This window comes from Euprymna scolopes, chromosome 11 (assembly GCF_053919585.1).
Source record: "Euprymna scolopes isolate OS-2025 chromosome 11, ASM5391958v1, whole genome shotgun sequence".
NCBI classification, from domain to species: Eukaryota; Metazoa; Mollusca; class Cephalopoda; order Sepiida; family Sepiolidae; genus Euprymna; species Euprymna scolopes.
The window spans coordinates 6,415,994-6,436,985 of NC_136492.1; the positions used below are offsets into that span (position 1 = coordinate 6,415,994).

Here is a 20,992-nt window from a genome sequence, read left to right on the forward strand (position 1 = left end):
AATGTTTAAAAATTGCACCTAGCTTAAAAAGAAAGCAAAAATCGATTTATCAATGTTTGGCCGTTTGGACCAATGAGATTGCGGAAGTCCTTCAGGTCAGCTAATCAGGTCTTTGATTTGATGAAAGCAAGCGACGCTTTACGAATCCAATCAATTGGGGGGGGGGAGAACAAACAAAAACAGCAAACAAAAACAACAAACAAAAACAACAAACAAAAACAAGCTATTGTTGTGAAAGAGGGAAGAATCTCAAAGGAAAAAAGGAAATGTCTTTTGGACCGTAATTGGTTTTGTGCAAAGCAAATAGGTATCGGTCGATTCTTCATTCGATCATTTAGGTAACGATGGATTCTAATTGTTCGGTCCAGTTGGTCTGAGGTGCACCTTTTGAGATGAGAAAAGAGATAGGAACACAATTATTGATGAGAAATTACATCGTTCAAAATACAATTGGCGGCCATTTATTTGGCATACAAAAAACATGGATATGATTGATTATTTATTTATATTGGCATGAACTCCACTATTTGTCTCATATATATATATATATATATATATATATATATATATATATATATATATATATATATGAATAAGATGATTGATAATTTATAATTAGAATTAAAAATCTGTTTCATAAGGAAGAACAAACAAAATTAATAAATTGTACGATCGTTTCGGAAACGATGTTTTCATTGTGATAGACAGTGATATAGTTTTTCAAACAAAGTTTCATCAGCAAAAATATTGGGTGTGGTTTTTTTAAAGACACCAAAAAATGCTAGGTTTATTATTGTGTCTTTAAAAAAAACCCACCCAATATTTTTGCTGATGAGGAGACTTTGTTTCCAAAAAATATATGATTAAAATTATTGTTCAAGACTCACTGTGTATCACAATAAAAACATCGTTTCCGAAACGATCGTACAATTTATTGATTTTTTTTGGTTCTTCCTTATGAAACAGATTTTTAATTTTAATTATAAATTATCAATCAACTTACTCATTATTAAAATAGCTCTAAGACATATATGCCTATCGAGCTTAATGTATATCTACATTACAACGAGCAGTGTTTTATTTTATTTTATTTTAATTGTATTAATGAATTTACTAATACATTAAAATATACTCTGCTCTTTAGAATCTTGTTCTAATCCTCTAAATATATATATATATATATATATATATATATATATATTCGTTTCAGTTACGCATCCATATTTGAATTATAACAGACATGTTTGTTCCCAAAAGAGTATGAATTGCATCATATCTTTTTAAATATATTAACGGCTATATGACGTTATAAAAAAAAATTTTTTTTTTAATTTTACTCTCTTTCACAAGGCTATGCCCCCTCTATTTTTTTTTTTTTTAAATTTCCAACGACTTTTCCTGTTTCTGAAAATAACAGGGTCATACATTTCATTAAATCAAGAATATATTTTCAAATATTCGTGCCGGTGTTTTGTTTTCTTAATTTCATTCATCCAGAGGAAGTCTCAAAATAAAGACGAAACGTTGATGAACACATAACTTCGTTTGTTCTTTTTTATTTCTCTCTCCCTCCCCCCCCCCTCTCTCTCTCTCTCTCTCTCTCTCTCTCTCTCTCTATATATATATATATATATATATATATATATATATATATATATATATATATATATATATTAAAAATACTTGAAGCACTATATATAAATATATAAATTAAAAATACTTGAAGCACTATATATAAAAACCCAGCACCCATCTATAAATAGCATTAAGTTTGAAAGTAGCAATAATGTGCTGAAATGTTTAGCATAACCAGTATACGACTGGTTTTACTAACATTGCCTTTTATCATCCTAATTTTTAATCGAGTTTTTTTATCACTCGTAAATGTATATTTTAATCGACTTTTCATTGACTCGTTTTATCATTCGTAACTATATATTTCACTTCTATTTTTAATATTTTATCTCCACCTGATGATGATTAAAGAAAGAATTGAAAGCGCTCGTTTGAACCATGGAACATTTGTAAATACCTTCCATCTTGAAGTTAAAAAAATCTTACGAAAGATCGGAAAAATGAAAAAAAAAAGAATCATTAAGCAAGGTATCTCTGTTGTTTTTAATAATGTTTGCCTGAATATATATATATATATATATATATATATATATATATATATATATATATATATATATATATATATATATATAATGTTAAATAAGAGATAAGGAGTAAAAGTTCAATAAGGAAAGTGAAAATAAAATAGAGAGAAAAAACTCAGTAGACGATGACATTTCGAAGCTAAATGCTTCTCATCAGAAGAGGAAAAGGGCTGGAATTATACAACATATAAAAACTATAAAAGAAGTATATATTAAGGAAAATTTAAACAGATGTAAAAATAAAAATTTAGATATAAAGAAAAAAACATATTTGAATCGGAGGGTAAAGTATATATGTTAATAATAATACACATCTATAATTTGGACCTACTTTATTTAAAAGAAGACAGTGATGACATAAGCATGAAAAAAACTTGTGAAGTCATATGCCTATTAGTTACGCCATATTGTAATTTTAGTAACCATTTGTTTATAAAATGTAGAATTGGATTCTGGAATATGAGAATAATCAGAGCTCAGCCAATCAGATTGGAGGGAGTTTAGTGAGGGAGCCGTTATTATTTACAAATCGGAAACTGGGAAGAATATGTTTAGTCTATGTTTTTAATAGCAAGTTATGTGCGGTGAAAGCACAGAATCTGTGGAAAATGTAGAATTTGGTCTGGTGACAGCTTAGAGTTGTGGTAGGATTAAATATTTAGAGAGAAAAATAGGGACGTCTTCCTCTAAAAATGCTGTGATTGTGATGGTGTTGCTCGTAGGATGCAATGTAGCATTTTAATATCACGGTTCAATGTGTATAAAATGGTGTTCAAAAGGTACATAAAATAGTGGATATTAGTCTAGATGTATTTTAAAAAATTTTTTTACACAGTGATCACCACTTATCAAGGCCCGGAAGCCACTCAGGGATAAGGGTTATTGCAAGTACATTATTGAATTTTTATGTGACATTTTTTGTTGTAAACCTATGATACTTTGCCGTCATTTTATTATATAGGAGATAAGGACCTTTATTTATGGACTGGACTAAGTCCCTTACATAAATATTTATTATGAGCTAGCAGATCGCCTGACGTTGCCTGGTCGTAAAATATGCATAAATATTATTTATAATTAATGCAGAATTCTTATTTATCATAAAGAGAAACACCCTAAGTATTAAACGTAACGTTAAATTCCTTGAAAAAAAAAATGAAATAACAAAGAAACTAAGACAGGTCCATGCGAGTATTATGTTATTTGTAAACAGTTCACTTCTTGTAAGTAAAAAAAAAAAAAATACTCGAGCTGAGATCGAAACCAAAACCTAAAGACAGTGAGTCAAGTGTGATGATTACCAACAGGACATTTTGATACGATCTTTAAAAAATGTTTTCAAACCTACTTATTCTTAACATAAGTAATCTGTCATGTGAACACATGCGCATTCATGAAACAATTGACAAACAGATAAAAATCCAATCACCCCCATGTACCAATATTTCAATTTTGACTCCTTAGCAACCCTTTTCTCCAGATGAAAATCCATTAAAAAGTTTTCCACATATTTGAATACACTATATATCAAATTTCAAGTCTGTAGGTCAAAAATTTGTTGAGTATATAGGTTGAGAATTGTTCTCACGCATACACACATTCTCATATTTATATTATACTAGCGGGGGTACCCGGCGTTGCCCGGGTGTTTGGAGGCGTGTGTTGGTGGGGTAGATCAAAACAACCCTGTTTAAAAAAAAAAAAACGTTGGCCAGGTGTTTGGAGGTGTAAAAGAAAAAAAAAAAGGTTTAGTAGAAAGGTAGACTTGAACTCCGAACCTTTGACGCGGAGGTGGAAAAGAAATGGAAAAAAAAAAAACCCTTTGACCCAACCATCTCGCCCATGGGAACAAATGAATTGATAAGCTTGTTAAGTTGATGTTTATAAACCGAAATTAGCAGGTGCGAGAACGTTAAGTTATGTGATGTTTGACCTAGTTTTGCGCTAGAAGCCAGTTTCTGTTTTCCCCGCTATGCGGCGATCAAAAAATATCTCAAAAATAGCTGGTAAAAGTCGGGTAAATTAAAGATAGCTGCGACCCGAGCTTCTTAATCGTAGATATTATTATTTAGACAGCATATAAAAAGTTTTAAGAAGGAGCGAGCCAACTGAGAATGACGGCTAAAAAAGCCGTTTGTAGACAGACAGAAAAAAGCTAACACATACATACATACATACATTTTCGCTTTTATATATATAGATATAGCTAGATTAAGGTATTGCAAAATATTTTTACATCTTGAGTTTGCAATTTATTTACTCTTCTTTTAGGTGAAGCAGACAATCTCTTTGGCTTACCAAAATCTTGTAAATGCTGCAAGGGAGTTGAAGTATTTCCAGCCAACAGACTTCTCCCCTCCTGATAATAATTGTGAGGCCCGGATGGCTGCAACGATTGAAGGTCCCGGAGACTCCTGGGTCCTTCACTGTGAAAATATTCAATCAACTAGAATGGCAGATGAGAATATTTTGTATCTATCACACAAAGGTAAGTGGTCGAAATTTGAATCTTTTAACCTCACGCTCACACGATGACCCAAATTAAATGCCACTCATTAAGTCTCTATCCCTATTCCTATAATTTTTTTTTTTTTTTATATTCATATTAAAAACCCTTTTTTTCCATTTATTTGCCTCCCCATGAAAACAAAATGTGACACAAGGTCGTTTTTAATATGGGGTTAAATCAGCTCCATGAAAAAAAAAAAAAGGGCAAAAGGGGCACTCTGGTTGGGACCAAAAATAATAATTGTCTCAGTATATAGGGTTTCCCCTCCATTGACCGAGACAAATTACCTTAAGTGCAGCATCTGCAGAATAGATACTACACTTTGAAATATTAAATTTTTTTATTCAGGCAAAAATGAACATGAACAAAAAACTTAGGTACAAGGCCAACTCGGGGTCGTTGGTCATCCTTGTCACTCTAGAACTAAACAAAAGTTTCTCTTAGCTAGAATCTTCTTCCACCATAATACACTTTGATCCCGGTCCGAAGGCCAAGAACAATAGAAAAAAGAACAATAGAAAAAAAAAGGCAAGCCTTTTTTTTTCTATTTAGTTATTTATTTGCTTCCCCACTGAGCAAATTAGGCACAAGGCCGTTTTTTAACGTGGAGAGTGAGGGGAGGGGGACCAGCTCCCCCAAGAGGGAATTGGATAGTGACAATTGGTATGAAGGATTTCCCTACATTGACCAAAACTGATTGCTCAGTAGCAATGGTCTGATATGTGGGGTTGCACCCACATATGAGCTTTGATTGCAGTATCTATCAGAACAGATACTACACTTTGATAACAGAAAAAAGATCTTGGCCCGAAGGCGAAGAAGAAAAAAACCGAACCTTTTTTCTGTTTATTTAAAAAGAATATACAACTTTGTTACATATGGGGCATGGAATTGTATTCATCTGCAAAAGATCCAACTAATTTGCATCTTCTTTTAAACATTCATTTTAATTAATTTCTTATTAATTTTTTCGGTTTTCTTATGGGATGCAGATATTCTACATGATTTATACTTGCGTAATATTTGCATAAAATGGTTATAGTAAACACAAGCCTCTTTCTATATATATTTATGTATGCATATATATATTTTCAAAAAATATTTTGCCTACCAAACTCCTCTGTCAGTTTTTGGTCTACAGAGATGAAACTTAATATATAAGGTATTCGAGCCCATGCAAAACTTTATATTTGAGTTTTAGCCAGGGAAAATCCGTGCAAAAGTGTGAAAATGAAAAAAAAAATGGAATTTGCCAGGTGAAGGTCGAACGACAATACAAAATGTGAAAATTAAAGAAAAGGCTAAAAATTAAAACATGAACCAATAGCTATTACGTTAGGCAGACATATCCGTAATGTCGTCGTTCAACCATAACTTGGCAAATTCCATCTTTTTAATTCTCACACTTTTGCACTGATTTTCCCCAGCTAAAACCCAAATATGAAGTTTTGCATGGGTTTGAAGATCCTATATATTAAGTTTCATGTCTATCGACCAAAAACTGACAGAGGAGTTTGGTAGGCTAAATGTTTTAAACAAATATATATACGCACACATAAATATATATATATATATATATGAGATTAGTGTTTGTGAACCTGATAAGTACCAGGTGGTTTATCATGCTAGGTGACATATGTAGGGAGCCATGGACACCTCCATAAATCCAACTTCATCGTTACCCCTAACTGAGGTATACATGCGACTGAGGATTGCTTGTAAATTTGACATTCCCATCGAACTTCCTCCTTGGGGGGGGGGAAGCCTGTTCAATCAATTTACCAAGATTGAATGCTGCTGCATATATATATATCTAATATATAAAAGGCTATATCTGTCTGTTTCCATATTTTCAAACTCTATCTCTTCCGAAACTAAAAGTCGCAGAAAGGCGCTAGGGGACCTCAAATGATCGGATTTTTTATGGACCGTTCTTTTATGGGTCTTAAGCCAATTAAAATAGTTTTAAGGATCAAAATTAAGTCAAAATTGAAAAAATCATTAAAAATTTTGTACATTCATCTTAGTTTATTTTTGATTTTTAATCAGTTCATATGTGTGTCACGTTGGTACAGTGGTAACGTTACCAGCTTTGAATGCCACAGTTTCGGTTTCGATTCTAGATAACACCCAAATACCTTCCTTTTTTTTTTTTACTTTTGAAATCACGACTCATCTATAGATATACAAGCGAAAATGTATGTGTGTATGTATGTTCGCTTTTCCTCGATGTCCACGGAAGGCTTCTTTCAAACAAGCGCTTGCTCGCTTCACAACTTTTTAAAACTTTTTATATCATCTATAAATTGTAATATCTACGAATTATCCACGGAGCTCACCTCTCTATTTAATTTTATTGACTTTCAAACGTTAATTATTCCACATTTCCCGCATCGGCGCGCGTTACATTCGGTTTTCGGTATAAAAAAAGCGAACCTCGACTCTAATAACAGGCCCAGAGCCAGTTTGGTCAATGTCAACTTCGTCATATCAGACTGTAGCTTTCATTTCGAGACGAGGGAGCGAGTTTTTAAAAACAAACAAACCCATTTATTCAAAACTGTCCCGCACAAAATAACTGCTGAATACCTATCGCCGTCAATCAAAAACGTGCACCTGTTTTTTTTAAAACACTTTACTATTTTCCAACTGCGCGTCGTCAACGCTTCGGGTTTTTTTTTCACATACCCCGAAAAACACCCGGGCAACGCCGGGTACCCCTCGTACCATTCGGTTTTCGGTATAAAAAAAAGCGAAACTCGACTCTAATCACAGGCCCAGAGCCAGTGAACGTTTGGTCAATGTCGACTTCGTCATATCAGACGGGGGAGCGGGTTTTTAAAAACAAACAAACCGATTTATTGACCTCATTAAAAACTGTCCCGCACAAAATGCTGACTGCTGAATACCTATCGCCGTCACGTCAATCAAAAACGCGCACCTATTTTATTTTTTCACACTTTACTATTTTCTAACTGCACGTCGTAAAAGCTTCGTTTTTTTTTCACGGGCACCTGTTTTTTTTTCACGTACACCTAGAAACACCCGGGCAACGCCGGGTACCCCTCACTAGTTAATAATATATATGAAATCTGGACAAATTAAAATATCATATTTAAGCGTATTTTACACCTGGACAAAGCCGGTTACCCCCTCTCCACCGGTGTGTGTGTGTATATATATATATATATATATATATATATATATATATATATTTCGGACATCACATTATAATTCTAAAAACTACCTGGCAAATATACTCGGTGAACCAAGTGCAAGAGAGATTCAAACATTTTCAATCAAAAATTTTTTAAAAGATCTCTCGGTTTGAATATATAAGATAGCGGATAAATTATGTTTCTGAATTTTTTGAGATGAGGATTGGTTATTTGTATTATTTGGGATCTTCGAACTACTGTTCTCATCTTGAGTGTCATTTTCACAACATTTCGGTCGATGTAACCTCCAACCTTCTTCAGGTTATGTTGTCGAAATCTGGAAAATTTCTGTTGAACTCAGGAGTATTTCTGCCGAACACTGGAATCTGCATGAATTTCAAACAGAACCCTTTAGTTAATCCATGAGGGTAGCATGTTCTCATTCCATCAGCCACGACTGTGTAGAAGTCGTAAGTAATTTGCAATTGTATATTGAGTGTTGCCCACACTGAGAGTTGTACTTTCAATCTCCAGAAGAGCAAAGATCCATGGCTTAGTGGATAAAGTACTTGGTAAAATTCTGTTGTAAAGTTACACTCTTCTTAAGGTATAAAGTTCAATCCGCAATGTGGGCGCTACTCAGAATGCGATTGTAGACTACTTAGGACTTCTACCCGATCATGGCTGACAGAACGAGAACATGTTACCCCATGGATTAAATAAAGGCTTCTATTCTAAATTCCGTGCAGACCCCTGAGTTTGACAGGAAGAGTCCCAAGTTTGACAAGATACACCTGAAGAAGGTCGGAGGTTACGTTGGCTGAAATATTATGAAAATAACAATCAAGTTGAGAACAGTAGTTTGAAGAGTCCAAAAAAAAAAAATATCCTCATCTAAAAAAAAAAAAAAAAAAAAAATGCAGAAACGGTTTTCCCTGTTAAAGTCTCACCGGCTAAGAGGGTGGAAGAGGTACTCGCTTGGAAATCGTTAGATGACCCCATGTTTGACCCCTGACCTTCAACCTTTTTTACTACTACTACTACTACTACTACTACTACTACTACTACTACGTAACAATCTGTATCTATTTTACCATTCACTTATCCACCATAACCTCCAAGAATGTAGGCGAAAACCTATTTTCGTTCATCTTCCGATCGTTTCTGTGAGTTTTCATAAAATACCAATTGATCGATGGTACTTGTTTGGGAAATCGATAAATTGAATTGTTTGTTAAATAGTTTTTCTTTAACATGATTCATTTAAAAATAGATTTGGTTGAAATAACATTTTTTTTTTTTTTTTTTTTTTTTTTACATTTCTTTCTTAACGATTCGAATAGTCTTAACAAGTGACACCGAGCTTAAAAAAAAAAGCTTTAAACTCCATAAACGGGCGGATCAATTTATGAAAAGAAGAAGGAAAGAGAGAGAGAGAGAGAGAGAGAGAGAGAGAGAGAGAGAGAGAGAGAGAGAGAGAGACCTCTGTAGGTGAACGTTCAAATCTGCTTCATATTTGAATGTGATTTGAAAAGGGGGAGGAGGGGGAGGTTTGAAGAAAAATGCAAATAAAATAAGCAGATTTTTGTTGTTGTTGTTGTTGTTGTTGTTTTTTTGTCAATAAAAGCGAGTTCTAAAATATGAATGCTTATGCATGAGATGTTAAAAATATTTGAACAGACTTTTTGCCGTTTTTTTTTCATACTCTCTTTTCTTTCTTTCTTTTTTTTTAACTATCTTATCAGTTTGTTCAAGCTAGGGATGGGGCATCCTACCGGATACCAAACATTCACCTGCTATTTGTATTATCTTGATTCTTCGAACTACTGTTGAACAGTGTTCTCATCAAAAACCTGTCGCGCAGTGGTTAGAGTATTTGGAAAAAAAAAAAATCAATTGTAAAAGTGATATTCTCCTGAAGGTTGAAGGTTCAATTCTTAGTAAGGGCGACCGGAAAATACAAATTACTTAGGATCTCTATCCAATCATGGCTGACATAACAAGAGCATGCTACCCCCGTGAAGTAAATAAAGGGTTCAATTTGAAATTCCATCCAAATTTCAGATTTCAACAGGAACATTTCCAAGTTTGAAAAGATATACCTGAAGAAGGTCGGAGGTTACATTGACCGAAACGTTGGGGAAAAATGACAGTCAAGATGAGAACAGTAGTTCAAAGATTCCAAATAATGTGAATAAGCAATCCTCATCCCAAAAAATCAGAAACATAATCTACCTGCTATCATATATATTTCAACCGAGAGATCATTTTAAGATTCTAACCATCCCTTTAAGGACTCCTTTCTTATTACGTTTCTGATTTTTTTAGATGAGGATTGGTTATTCATATTATTTGGATTCATCAGACTACTGTTCTCATCTTGAGTGTTATTTTCACAACATTTCGGTTGATGTAACCTCCAACCTTCTTCAGGTTATCTTGTCGAAATCTGGAAAATTTCTTTTGAACTCGGGAGTCTTTCTGCCAAACACTGGAATCTGCACAAATTTCAGACAGAATCTTTTAGTTAATCCCTGGGGGTAGCATGTTCTTATTCAATCAGCCACGACCTTCTTCAGGTGTATCTTGTCGAACTTGCGAAATTCCGTCCAAATTCCCGAGTTCAACAGAAACATTCCCAAGTTTGACAAGATACAGCTGAAGAAGGTTACATCGACTGAAATGTTGTGAAAATCACACTCAAGATGAGAACAGTAGCTTGATGAATCGGTTCTTATTGTCGACCACTTTACGTTGAAATGAAATAAGTCGGTCACTTAAGCCCCCGTAATGTTAAAAATCATAAGATCACCCTCGGTTTCCTTGAACGACATCTACAATTTATATAAATGTTAATTTCAACTATATTTCTTGCCATGATTAACGTTGGCTGGGCAGTTTGCTTCTTTAATGGAGTTAAAGATAGCTTTGTGGCTGGGTTCGAATCTCCCAACCAGCCGTAACCATGACTCTCTGCACTGATGATTCCCAAAAGGATGAAACACTAGTGTCAGTAGGTATTAAAAATAACTATAGTAATAATATTAGTAATATATGCAGCAGCATTCAGCCTTGGCAAGTTGAGTGAACCAGTTTCTCCTTAAGGAGAAAGTGCCTAGGCAATATTAAATTGACAAGCAGTTCTCAGTTGCATATCTTGGTTAGGAGAGATGACAATATTAGGTTTTTGGAGTTCTTGCAGGGAGGGGTCGACATAGTCCTACATACGCCACCTGGTATTCCCAAATGATCACCTATCTGATATTTACCAGGCTCATCATTGCTTAACTTCAAAGAAAAGAGAGAAAAAAAGAGTGAAACCTCTAGGTAAACGTTCAAATGTGCTTGATGGTTGAAATGTAAATTGAAAAGGAGGAGGAAAAGGGAGAGAAGATTCGGGGCGTAGACAGAGGGGGAAGAGAAATGCAAATAATAAAAAGAAATGGAGAAAAAAAAATTTTTCTGTGAATAAAAACAGATTCTACAATTCATGCATGGAAGTTTAAATATATTTTTTGTCTGGAGGGGGAATCTTTTTGATTTGGAAAGACTTAAAATCTGACTTTTGAAAAAAAATCTGGCATATAAAGTTAAATTTCGAATAGATTAATTGCTAGAAATTGCACATACTTATTTTCCTTTAATCTTACTTGACTTAATTATACGTAGTCTACTTTATAATTTTTTTTACTTTATAATTCTTTTTACTTTATAATTCTTTTTACTTTATAATTTTTTTACTTTATAATTTTACTTTATAATATTTTTACTTTATAATTTTACTTTATAATTTTTTTACTGTATAATTTTATTTTATAATTTTTTTACTTTATAATTTTTTTACTTTATAATTTTACTTTATAATTTTTTTACTGTATAATTTTTTTTACTTTATAATTTTACTTTATAATTTTTTTACTGTATAATTTTTTTTACTTTATAATTTTACTTTATAATTTTTTTACTTTATAATTTTTTTTACTTTATAATTTTACTTTATAATTTTTTACTTTATACTTTTACTTTATAATGCTATTTTATAATTATACTTTATATTTTTACAAAATATTTTTTAACTTTATAATTTTACTTAATATTTTACTCTTTTATTTTAGTTCATAATATGACTTTATAATTTTACTTTGTTATTTTATAATTTTGTTTTAATTTATAACTTAATTGAAATTTATAGTGTTACTTTATAATTTTTTACTTCATAATTTTACTTCTTAATTTTTTACTTCAAATTTTACTTTATAATGTTATTTTATAATTTGACTTTATAATTTGACTTTATAATTTGACTTTATAATTTGACTTTATAATTTGTTACTTTATACTTTTTTACTTTATAATTTTACTTTATAATTTTTCACTCTATAGTTTTACTTTATAATTTTACTCTAAATTTTACTTTATAATTTTACTCTATAATGTTGTTTTAGAAGCAAAAGCGTAAAATACTTAGTTTGTTGTTTGAAACATTTTTTTTAATTCCATTTTGGAAAAAATATTTTCATTTGTCTGTCATGCTCCAGTTTAAAAAAGCATTTTCATTGCTTCATCTCATGTTTGAAATATCATTCTCTTGGGTTTGTCGCACTTCAGTTTGAAATATGATTTTCGATGGTCTGACACATTCAAGTTTTAACTATCCTTTTCATTAGCAAAAAATGTCCATATTGGACGGACGCATCTTCAAAGTAGCCATTCATGTTTGTATCGTGAAAATCCGGTCATTTAAAACCGGCTTTTTTTTCTCTCTTTTTCTAATCCTTAAATCAAATGTGAAGGAAATTAAGATAGATTGATTATCTCCCTTGATTGAATCTCTTCTGTTGAAATACGAAAAAAAAAAAAAAAAAAAAGATCTTGAAACACAAGACACATAAAAACTTGCAATGGTGAAACTGAAACATGATTAGCTGTCATGAAAGAGTTTTGTAAATCATCAACTTTTTATTGACTTTTACGACGCACACCACAGTATTCGTATAATTTCCTTAAGATGAAATATGTCCGCATTTGACAGATGCACTTCGGGAGACTTTTTTCCATTTTCTTTTTTATTATTATTTTTTTTTTAATACGTGCATTATTTATTTTTGTTACGACTGATTTTTATAACATGATGCCAACATAATTGATTCCCTGATACAAAGTGCGGTTTGATGTTTGAGATTTATTAAAAAAAATAAAATAAATACATAAATAAATAAAAAATAAATACATAAATAAAAAAAAAAAAAATGCATAAATAAATTTTAAAAAATACATAAATAAATAAAAAAATAAAATAAATACATAAAAAAAACAGCATTTTTAAAAATAAGCTTGATTCTGAAATAAGGATGGATTACTAACTCGCTAAAAGAGGTTATATTTTCATCAGTGGCAAAGTCATGCACTGTCAAACAAGCTCTAATCCGCTGTTCCCTCGCCACAATGTTGCATCCCTGCATCTTTGAAAATCTCTCTTTAAAAGAATGGCCAAAATAATATCTCAAACAACGCAAAAACATATCAAAATCTAAAAAAAAAAAAAAATCAAACAAAAAGCCCCCCCCCCCTATAATATACAGTTTTTTTTTTTCGATTTCTAATCTGAATGTTTTCAAAGTCGGTGTTGTCTTTTTACCGTTACATTTGTATGATGCCGGATTTTGGTCCACCTCTGACGATAAGCATTTAGCTTCGAAATGCCATGACTTAAAATGGTTTATCCCTTATATCTCTTTCTGTAATCTTTATTGACTTGATAATGTAATAAAGTTCCTAACTGTACGAGTAACCTTCTTAACTTATATACATATATACATACATATATACACACACACACACACACACACACACACACACACACACACACACACACATATATATATGGGGTTCCAATTTCGAATCTCGCTAGATTCAGCCACTCTGATGAGTCATAGATGACGAAACACGTGTCAGTGGATAATTATATTTTTAAAATATTTTATGCATACACAATTCAAGATTGCAAAGGTTACAACGGCCAGACTTGTTAGTCTGTACGTTGTTGGTTGGTTGTTTTGTTTTACGGCATATCAACCCTTCTCAGGTTATTTAATGCCGAATCTGGTGATTTTGAAGAACGATTTTTTTAATATAGTATATTTGTTTTTTAAGTCGTAATCTATTCAACCCATAGTTGGGATCCTAACAGGTGCTACCACTCCGGGTCAGAGTGGACCTGGGAGCAATGGCAATTAAAGGGCGGCTCCACACTCCCTGAGGCCTGCAAGCTGGGGCCCTCACCATCGGATATAGTTTTAGGTCATATCCAGGACCTCTGTACGTTGTAACCTTTGCAATTTTGAATCGTATCATATAATAATATCCAAAGTAAACCTTCTTAAGAAACCCCAGGAAGTAATTCAAAACTGTTTACATCGATAAAAGTATACATTATCTCGACTAAAACCTGATGCATTTTTATTATTATTATTACTATTAAATTATTAAGTACCTATGTTAGAAATATTAAAAAAAAAAACATTGAATTTCAACGAGGTTGTTAATATTTAATTTTATTTTATTTCGGACTATTAGTCTCATCTTTATTAGTTGTTGTTGTTGTTTTTTTTTTTTTTAATCTTTTTATTGGTTCACAACGTTTCGGCCAACTTCCTCTGGCCTTCGTCAGGTGGTAACCGCGACGGATAGGAACTTCGAATCTCCTAACTGCATTCTCAGCCATCATTGCCATCCGTAGTTGTTGTCGTCTCACCACATTTTTGACCAATTACCTCTGGCACGCTTTGGGTGGGATTGAAACCGCTATCTTCAGACAATGTTCATCTGGAACTGTAGAGATTCAACGTCTCTATCAACTGCGCCACGGGCCCCGAAGGTTGTTAATAGTTCTCAAAAAAGCAAGATATTATTTTATTCAATTCACTTAACTAACATAACGATAAGTCGCTACAATAAATCTGTTTCAGTCTTACATTTTACTCTTTACATTCTTAACTTATATATGATTTATATTTAAATTATTTTTGCAGTAAAAATATAGATTTTTTGCTGCACAAATTCTATATATTTCCTGCAAAAAATTTAAATATGTATCTTATAATTCTTACTTTTCTCTATCTTGTATATTGAGTTATTTTATTTGGCTGGGATTGTCTTATAAAAATACTAGCAGGGCGCCCGGGATTGGCCGGTCATAAAATCCACTTAAATATGATATTTTGATTAATGTGGATCTCTTAGTTATTATTATTATTATTATTATTATTATTATTATTATTATTATTATGTTATATTGACCCCAATATATAGTAATGATTTAAAAAGTTAAAAAAAAACAAATGACTCGTATGCCACCACCGAGAATTGAAACCAAAACATTTAGCTTACAATTTATTTTTGCATGCGCCATTAATGACTGAGGTATGAAGACATGTTTGCTGCCAGGCTAAAAATTAAAACATAAATCAATAGCTACTACGTTATATATGGCGTTCGATCTTGCTTCATTATTTTACTTTTCACACTTTTGTACCGATTCTTCCGGGCTAAACCCCAAATATAAAGCTTTATATAGGTTCAAGTACTTTATATATGAAGTTTCATGTCTGTAGACCAAAAACTGACAGAGGAGTTTGGTAGGCAAAATTTTTTAAACAAAAATATATATGCATGCATAAATATATATAGAAAGAGTTTTGTGTTTACCATAAACTTTTCACGCAAATATTACGCAAGTATACATCATGAAGAATATCTACATGAATATAATTACACGTAAATAACAAAAGATGATCATTTCATGAGAAAACCAAAAACACTAATAGAGAATTAATTAAAATGAATGTTTCAAACAATATGCAAATTAGCTATATTATAGGTGCAGTATACGTCATATATGCCTTTATACATGACGTCATAGTAAAAAGACAGTTTAAAAAGAAGAGGGCAAAAATAAAAGTAAAGATTCCTAGGCTATGCCTGGTAGATTATCTAGTGTCTTTGGTGATCGGGAGATCCTATTTATTAAAAAGGAGGGTAGAAGGTGATAGCATACTATGAACATTAAATTAGCATATCTAGATACTAATATAATGTTCGTAGTATGTTATCTCGTTGTATCATCCTTTTTAATAAATAGGATCTCCCGATCGAATAATTTATATTTTGAAGACCGTAACACATGTATGTAGGAGCTGAAATTCACTACAATCACAAGCAGAAGCTAATTCTCAGGATTCGAGATTTGAAATCCATTTTCTCCCTGGCTTGTCCAATCAGAAGCCAGCTCTCAATCACGTGACTGAGTTCATAAAAGGAGAAATCTGAAACTCTTAACCCTCTTTCCTCTTGGCTTCAGCTGGCAGCACAAATTAGCTTGGGGCTTTTGCTCCCAGGCTGAACGTGAGTACAGCAATCAGAACATGGCGACCTTCTAACTCCAATTTGTTTCCACGTGCGGTACACAAACGAACATTCTTTATCATGCTACAGAATTGCTCTCACTGATATACCCCCCCCACACACTCACGACAACATGTAAACACACTGAATACCTTTATTACAAACCGGTAATTTGTTTGAGTCACTAGCTCTAGGAAGACTGAAGAGGCCTCCCTCCCCTTTGGTTTAGTTTCAGAGTTTTCCTTCTCCTAGACGGATGATCTGGGAAGATCTACTGAGTCCGTCAGCACTGAGAGAGTTTGCTCCGCGCCTAGGTTCTAATCCAGGTATTTCTGCGACCCCGCGTGGTTAGTTAGTGTTACTGGGTTAGTTTGTAGAGGTTATATCTCTGCTGATTAGTTACACTCCTCAAAGTGCCTTCGTCCCGACGACTACTAGCTATAAACACGTGTAAACAGAACTGTTCTCTCCTCAACAACCCGACAATATATTAAACCTATCTTTACACAAGAACACTTCCACCTACTAACCCGTTTCTCTCTTGTGCATGCTACTACTACTTTCATGACTACTGCCAACAAGCACGAATAATGAACTCTCTTACTAATACGCGTCTCTCTCCTACCTAAGCTACTAACGAAGATAACAAACAAAGTTGTTCATCAAATGTTAAAATGAGATTTCTTTTTCGTTGTCTTTATTATTATCAACGCCTGTGGAACTCTGTTCCGTCTACCTGCTTCCCTCCTGACTACAACTTGGATGTCTTCAAGTCCAAAATAAACAAATTCCTGATGAACCGCCCCCTTAAGTAGACACTCTAAAATATCCACACTAACGTACTGTACTTTTTAACCCTTATCCATGAGTGGCTTCCGGGCCTTGATAAGTGATGACCACCTTGTAAAAAAAAAAATAAAAAAAAATTTAACTAAACGTACGTACATTAAAAGTACCATGATATTAATATATAGATATTTTTGCAATGCTTTTTTTTTGTTGCTTTTGCTTCTCGTTATCGTTTGAACGTATTTGTTAGCAATAAACTGTGAAAGCTTGTTAAAAATAGGCACCACCCACCCACCCACACAAAGGTTATTTATAGAAAACCAGGAGTTGCTGTTTTATCTTTTTTTTACTTACAGAAACTGTTATTTTACTCTTTTATTATCAAAAGAAAAAAAAGAAAAAAAACATCAGTTACGTTTTTCTTTACGTATCTTATTTATTGAAAGAAGCAGATGCAAACAGATAATAAATAACAAAAAAAAAAAAAAATAGAAAAAATGTAAAGATAATGTAGACAAAGCAAAGAAGATCGATAATATATATAAATATGGAATCGAATATTTCTTAACATTGTGTGATCAATAAACAATTATTTGTCTCCAATCATTTCCTTTTTAATAACCAATTGATTGATCTGTTTTGTCACCTGCTTCTTTGGCTAGTTTAATATATATATATATATATATATATATATATATATATATATATATATATATATATATATATATATATATACTCTTTAGTAGTTTTACATAAGCAGTAATATGTTGCTACACAGCTATGAGCATGTTTCGGTTAGCTAGTTACTAGTAATTTAGAGAACCTCTTCCGGTGATACACCTTATAGGAAAGCAAAGTTTGCAATGAAAATATCAGGTCTTCCTCGTCACAGGGTGTTAATATCAGGAGATTTTCCTCAAATGTTGTGAAAAAAAAATTAGTTGTATGTAAATAAGACCCAATAGGGGTGCGGATGTGTTGAGATATGGGAATGGAAGGGGGGTGTTAAAGAGGTAATGTTAGATTAGAAAGCGTAGTGTATATATATATATATATATATATATATAGCTTAATGCGTAAGAGGAAAAGAGAGAGTTCAAATCCACAAAAGTAGACTTATCTGGATAATGCCGAGCTCAACAATTATCATTGTAGCTTATACAATAGGACAACAAGCGTATGAAATGAAGACAAAAAACTATATATTGGTGGATATAGAATGGATCATTTAGTGCAGAAATATGAATATAGAAATATATATTTATAGAACAACAACTTTATCCAGATTTAAAAAAGCTCAATATCAGTGATAGAGCTTAATATAAGTAGGAAACAAAGTTAGCAAAAGTTAAGTATAGATACATATATATTTTTGCTCAATTTGTGAAAATATTCGTGAGAGAAAATTGGAAGAAAATTAAAAATAAAGATAAAATGAAAGGAAATACTCAGCAAAGACCAATATGTACGTGTTGCGTCCATTAAATATGTACGTGTTGTTAAATATGTACGTGTTGTTAAATATGTACGTGTTGCGTCCATTAAATATGTACATGTTGCGTCCATTAAATATGTACGTGTTGCGTCCATTAAATATGTACGTGTTGCGTCCATTGAATATGTACGTGTTGTTAAATATGTACGTGTTGCGTCCATTAAAATGGAACCGTTAAAAATGTGTACAGCGTTAACAAGATCCTGCTAATCTATTAAATAATACACCAAGGCAATTTTTTTCTTCGCATATACTTCATCACCCTCCATCCTGTTCTAAAAAATTAGAATCGTCCTATCACCGAAGATGCAATGCAAAAAACAAAAATTAATAATCTTTTAAATTTATCTGATGATATCGTTTTTTCTCAAACGTGAAACACAATTGAAAATACATGGTAGGATCAAAGTATAGTATCTGTTATGCCAAAAGAATGTATAATAGTTATGTTGTTGTTTCCGTGCAACACTGAAAAATAAAGCAATCGATTTTTATTATGATTGTGTTTCGCAAGTCTAAATGGAATGTCACCTTAAAGAAGTAATTTTTAATGAAAAAAGTGAAGCATGCATGGTCCCCCATGAATACACAGTGAACGAGGCATAAAAAAATGACTAAGTTCAGCATTTGTTCCCTCCCCCACCACCATTTACTCTCCAGGAAACGTCAAATCGTGGTGAAAATGAACAAACAGTGCAGTTTTAGGCCTTAACATATCTAAATTTGAGTTCTGCACTGTGCAAAAAAAAGAAATAAGTCCATCATTGCCCCCCCCCACCATTTAGCCCCAAAAGTCCCCAAGGCCTTAACAGATTTACATTTGAGTTCAGCACCATGCAAAACTGCTAAATAAACATACACAGAAAATTTTGGACAAATGTGGTAAAATAGTCCCAAAAATGGAGTGTTTTTATTAGCCCTAAAAGAGCCTCTGGGGCACACCTAAGAGTTATGGCGAAGTATAGACAAACAAAATTATATAGAAATCAGTTAGTTACAACTTTTCAGAAAGTTTTATAAAAAATCCAAGGCATCAATTTTTGTTAATAAGCACAAAAGTGTCAATTTTAGCCATTTTAATCCAAAAGGCACCCCATGGAAGGCAACCGGAGTTATACCCTGGAAAATCCATTGTTACTTTTTACTCATATCATATTTAATGTTTGTGCAAAATTTCAAAAACTTCCAAGGCATAGTTATTGAGAAAAGTGCGGCAGGACAGACGAACGAATGAATGTGAATTTACAAGTCTACCCTCCTTCTGTCAGGAGACCAATATTTATAAACAATAACTTAGGCATGTTAACTTGATAGAATGGAATTTTATTTTGACAATTATGGTTTCAATTGGAAGAGGAATTTCGAATTAAGAGGCCAGTTTGGGATGTTGAATAACAAATATATTATAAGAAAATCATTAGGTGTGACGTAATAAATTAGAAAGTTTTTACATATAGACGTGGAGATTTTATTAGTTGAGTTGAACAGTCAAGTATCGCCCTTTGGCTTTGGTTGGACATAGAATGGGGTAATCCACTTGATACGAATTGGGGGAAGGTACATAGATATTTTATATATACACAATTTACCTCCACCCACCATGTGTTTAATGAAGACTCGGATGCAACAAGGGGTTTGTGTTCATGGTGGACATTCATAGGATAGAAATATGTCACAAACTCTTACAAGCGTTTCAGAAATAAACTGTCATGAATATATTCTGAAAGTACGCTCATGAAACTCTACTCCTCTTCAAAGTAATCTCCTCCGGCTGCAATGCACTCGTTGTACTGTTCCAACAACTTCTTGAAGGCCCCATGGAGAGTTCTCTTGTGTGAGCATGTCAATGACTCCCTGTCACAGCTTCTTTCATCTCTTCAACTGTATCATAACAACAGCCTCTAAGGTTTTCCTTGAGCTTAGGGAATAACCAAAAGTCACAGGGAGCAAGGTCTGGATTATAAGGAGGGCGAGGAACTGTCTTGATGCTCATCTGGGTCAAATAGTCTGTGATTTTCTCTGAGCACCCTTGGGGAAAAACTTTTCGCAAGGCTTCCACATCTTCAGTTTCTCGCAAATAATTGTGTGTACAGTTTCCGCACTGACATGAAACTGTGCACTTATTGTCTCTATAGAAACACGACGGTTCTTATCCATGAAATTCTTTATTTGGCTAATCAACTCTAGTGTTCTGACTTCCTTACTCCTCCCACACCTGTCATCATCCTTCACAAACTATCTGCCTCCATTGAATCTCTTATGTCACTCACAACAATGGATGCTCGATTCATGCAAGATTGTCCAAAAGCAGTCTGAAGCATTCCATACGTTTCTGTGGCATTTTTTTTTCAAGTTTAAAACAGAATTTTATTGCATATCGTTCTTCTAAAGTATCATCACGTCCAGATTGCATTTTTGAAATTCCCTAGCTGTAACAATCAGGCTTTAGTAGGGTGTATCCCAATTCTTGCTGTAGCTG

The 20,992-nt window shown here is 32.9% G+C and overlaps 1 protein-coding gene across 1 annotated transcript in view; it reads left to right on the forward strand.

The window, feature by feature from the left end:
• LOC145287758 (N(6)-adenine-specific methyltransferase METTL4-like) overlaps window positions 1-20,992 on the forward strand; it is a 769,319-nt gene that overhangs the window by 289,500 nt on the left and 458,827 nt on the right. The window contains exon 3 of the mRNA XM_080135539.1: window positions 4,431-4,647. Within this exon, the coding sequence (XP_079991665.1) occupies window positions 4,431-4,647 (217 nt within the window). The remainder of the gene's footprint in view (window positions 1-4,430; window positions 4,648-20,992) is intronic.